Source organism: Pteropus vampyrus, unplaced genomic scaffold (assembly GCF_000151845.1).
Source record: "Pteropus vampyrus isolate Shadow unplaced genomic scaffold, Pvam_2.0 Scaffold103, whole genome shotgun sequence".
In the NCBI taxonomy this organism is placed as follows: domain Eukaryota; kingdom Metazoa; phylum Chordata; class Mammalia; order Chiroptera; family Pteropodidae; genus Pteropus; species Pteropus vampyrus.
In genome coordinates, this window is record NW_011888884.1 from 676,400 (window position 1) to 680,564 (window position 4,165).

The following is a 4,165-nucleotide window of genomic DNA, read 5'->3' on the forward strand; positions in this document are numbered from 1 at the left end:
AGTTCTATGTATTCATACTCCATTCTTAAACATTTACCAGAAAATTATAAAAGTTCATAGAAAAGCAGAAAAAAGATTGGCAAATACAATTGAAGTTCCCCTTAAAGATTTCAGTAAACCCCAGCAAACAACAATAAAAATACAAATCAAATGAATTCTTAATTAAATCTCCAATGTTCAGATAGACTGAGCTAGTCACGGAAAATAATTTATTTAGCAAGAAAAGAATGCCTTAATTTAATGAGGTTTTTGAGTCTACTATTTCTATATCATACTATAAATATTACATTTTTTATTTTCTACTAGTGGCCAAATTAGCATAAATCGAATGCCCAGCTGGTTTGTATAGATAGAAAATGAAAATTCAAATCAAATGAGGTGACTAATAAAGTGACTGAAGACGGGTAACACCCAAATTGGATTTCTTCTTTTCTTTCTAGGAGGTGTGTTGGTCATTACAAGAAGTCATACGCCAGGAGACCTTTTCCCTCAAGGAGAGACCATAGTGAAGTATACAGCCACTGACCCCTCAGGCAATAACAGAACATGTGACATCCACATTGTCATAAAAGGTATTGTCTTCATAAGCCTTCAAAAATCTAGTTGACATTTGATATATGAAACTGTTGTTGCACTCTATTTTGTGAAACAAAATAGACTACGAGCAGTAGATTTTTAAAGTTAGAATACTGACAGATTTTCTTTAGGTTTCTAATTATTATTACTTCAGTTCATGATGGAAAAAAAAAACATTTTCTTCCAGAATAGTCTTTTAATTAACATTTTATTCACATTTTCTCTAAGGTACAGAGTATTATTGTCATGATCCTAATTGGAATGCTTGAGGAGACCAAATTTGAAAATATATTTGCTATATAGTGTTATCTAGTTTTCACTTTTTTCCCAAAAGAATGCCAGAAATAACCTCTAATCAGAAATAAATACCTTTAGCTTTTCATAAAATATGCACAACCTCTAATAATATCAAAAGCAAATATTGCTATAATCCCACACAGGATTTATGGTGAAAGTTATTCTAGGAATATGGTGGACAGGAGGAATCCTTTTCATAATTCAACTTAGACTCCAGGAATTTAATTTTCCTGTACCAGTATATATGAATAATGCATTGTTTTTATACAGGTTCTCCCTGTGAAGTTCCATTTACACCTGTAAATGGGGATTTTATATGTACTCAAGATAGTACTGGAGTTAACTGCACACTAAGTTGCTCGGAGGGCTATGATTTCACAGAAGGGTCTACTGAGAGGTATTATTGTGCTTATGAAGATGGTATCTGGCAGCCACCATATTCCACTGAATGGCCAGACTGTGCTAGTAAGTTTCAATTTTTTTCTGGACTCCTTTCGTATACGTGAATGTGTGTCTGCCTGTATGTGTACATTTCTAAGCGTTACAAAGGAAAATTACCTTACTATAGGGATTAAGTTTGGTGAGTGGAAAATGTTGCCATGAATTCGAAATGTTTTCAGATAAACGTTTGTCCTTCGATTTTAAAATGTTAGCCCACCAGAGTCTTGTTATTGATTAGATCGCTATAGGAGAAAATTCAGTTTAAGACAAAGCCATCTAGACCCTCTCACTGCCATTTACCAGGAATATCTCAAGAGACTTGTCAGCATGTTGTTCTTGACTTGTAAACTTAAACTTAACATACACTCTCATAGTCTTCAAAAGAACTAATATTTAAAGTAAGAACCAATGTATGTGATGGAATAAGACATCAGTCACATATTCTTTAGATCTGGTTTAGATTTAAAGCTGTAATCTTAAATAAATATTGTTATTTAAAAAAACGATATCTTTGTCTACTGGAAATAATATTATCTGGAGTGAATTTTTGATCCAGTACCATGGGACATGCCAGTGTCCTGGGAAAAAAGTAAAGCATACTTACTTGAGCAATTTTTTTTTTCCCCCAAATTTGGGAAGTAAGGAGAAGTAAGGAGAAGTAAGGAGAAACAATAGGATTTTAATGGTGATGCTATCAGCTATCAGGAGGCATTATCTCTGAATATTTTCAGTCTAACCCTACAAGCTTCTGATCCAAGGAGAAATTTGTCTCTGTGAAATTACATTTTTAAGAAATATAATTTCACATAATATTCAGAAATTTTAAAATTTCTATTGGTTGAAAACATAAACATATATATTCTAAGTTTCTATAAATATAAAGTATAATATCTTTGACCCCCATGATTTTTCCCAGAAACATAATAAAAACAATTTTTATATATGTTTTTCCCTTAAATGCCTACTTTTTCATATGGTTGGAAGTCAAGAATAATTTATGAAAGGAAATTCATCACTGGATAACTGGGTACAGTGTTTGCTTGGCTTACATTTGGTTTATTATGATTAATTAATGCCTAGAAACTTTTCTTAACTGTCATCTCTTATTTTTATAACAACCCCACAAATCATGTTAGAGTTAAGATACTAAATCATAGTTATTCCATGGAAAGTTAAATCTTTATTTTGAAAACACTAAGCTATTGAAGCTGTTTTTCCCAATATTTTCCAGTAAAACGTTTTGCAAATCACGGGTTCAAGTCCTTTGAGATGCTGTACAAAGCAACTCGTTGTGATGACACAGATCTTTTGAAGAAGTTTTCTGAAGCATTTGAGACAACCCTGGGGAAAATGGTATGTCAGTAGTATTTCATTATTGTTTGTCATTTTTAAAGGATGCTGTTGAGTTTTTCATAGCCCCCTGGGTCATCGGCAACAGAAATTCCTTGTCCTAATGATTTCCCTCTTCTTCGTGATCCAAACTTGCTCCTAATATTTAGAATTATTCATAGGCTTTGGCCTTCTAGAGTGAATTATAATTTAATCCGTATTTAAACATTTTGAATTTTTAAAAACACCCTGAGTCAGAAAGTCAGAGAAGCTTAGGGTTCGTGTGGTTTGAGAATGTCTGCTTTATTATTTAAAATATGACAAACATGCCATTGTAGACTATATTTATTTTGTGATGAGATAATTGAACATTTAAAGGATTTTCTTTTTAATGCATTTTTAAAGACTCTTTCAATGATTACAGTAAAAGCAAAACAATGTATTTAGCTGCGTCAAGCATCTTGAAGGCCTGAAACATGTTATACATGTATTTTACCCTAACAGAGTAGCTTAGATTTTGGATAGATTCTGAAAGTAGATTTAGTAGTCACAGTAGATTTGATGTAGAGTCTGAGAGAGGCTTGAGGAGACTGGAATGAAGTCAGAAAAGATCTTTTTACACACTTTTTCTGACTTCACCTGTTTTCTCAGCGAAAAAAAGATGCAGAATAATCAGCTTAGAGTAAGGATTGGGAGGAGTTGTTGGAGATTTGAGAAGAGGGGAGATGAAAATTCCCTAGGAGAACATAAATGAATATATTTAAGAAACATAGTAAGGTTGGCAATAAGGGTTGTGTTTTCTCTCTAGCTGTAATTGACCATGTGAGCGCAGGGGCGTAGAAAGCAGAGCAATTAATTTCACTACAGTTAAATGCTCTAGATAAACAAATTGAGAAAGGTACATGCAAGGATGTAATTCATGATGATGGACTATGGAATCTAAGATGGGTAAATAAGGAAGTGAAGACATCAGGGGCTGATGATGAACAGTGAAGAGGTGGTAAGTCTGATGAAGCCAATGAATTGTTGAGTTCCTGGGGGTAGAAGAGGGTACAGTTACTGGTCATGATGAGATCTGGAGGGTATGGCCATGAGAATGAGTGACAAAGTAAGGCTGGCAGACAGAAGAGGAAAATGAAGTGAGAAACCAAAGCATTGGAAGGATTAGTTAGCTGGATATAGAAATCACCAAGAATTATAATAGGGACAGTCAATAAGTGTTCTAGGAATCAAGTGAGAGAGTGTGACTCAGAATGGGAAAAGCCTACAGATGATGGCCACAGGAGGGGCAATGTATGGTATGCTTGGTACCATAAGTTTCAGAACCGTGAGGCTTGAAAAGATGCCTGATCTGAAAGCATCGATGAAGTGAGGAAGACATGTCCTCTACCTCCATGCCTACCACTTTAGAAAACTGGAAATCAGGTTTCATTGAGAACAAAGGTGAAGGGAACATTAAAAGAGGAAGTACCAAAAATAATAGGAGATTTGCTGATTACTGCCTGTGATTACTGACTGTGAG

The 4,165-nt window shown here is 34.2% G+C and overlaps 1 protein-coding gene across 1 annotated transcript in view; it reads left to right on the forward strand.

Moving 5' to 3' along the window:
* The window catches only part of SVEP1 (sushi, von Willebrand factor type A, EGF and pentraxin domain containing 1), a 154,234-nt gene that overhangs the window by 67,986 nt on the left and 82,083 nt on the right, over positions 1–4,165 (forward strand). The window contains exons 11-13 of the mRNA XM_011364931.2: positions 441–572; positions 1,144–1,338; positions 2,546–2,667. Coding sequence (XP_011363233.1) covers positions 441–572; positions 1,144–1,338; positions 2,546–2,667 — 449 coding nt within the window. The remainder of the gene's footprint in view (positions 1–440; positions 573–1,143; positions 1,339–2,545; positions 2,668–4,165) is intronic.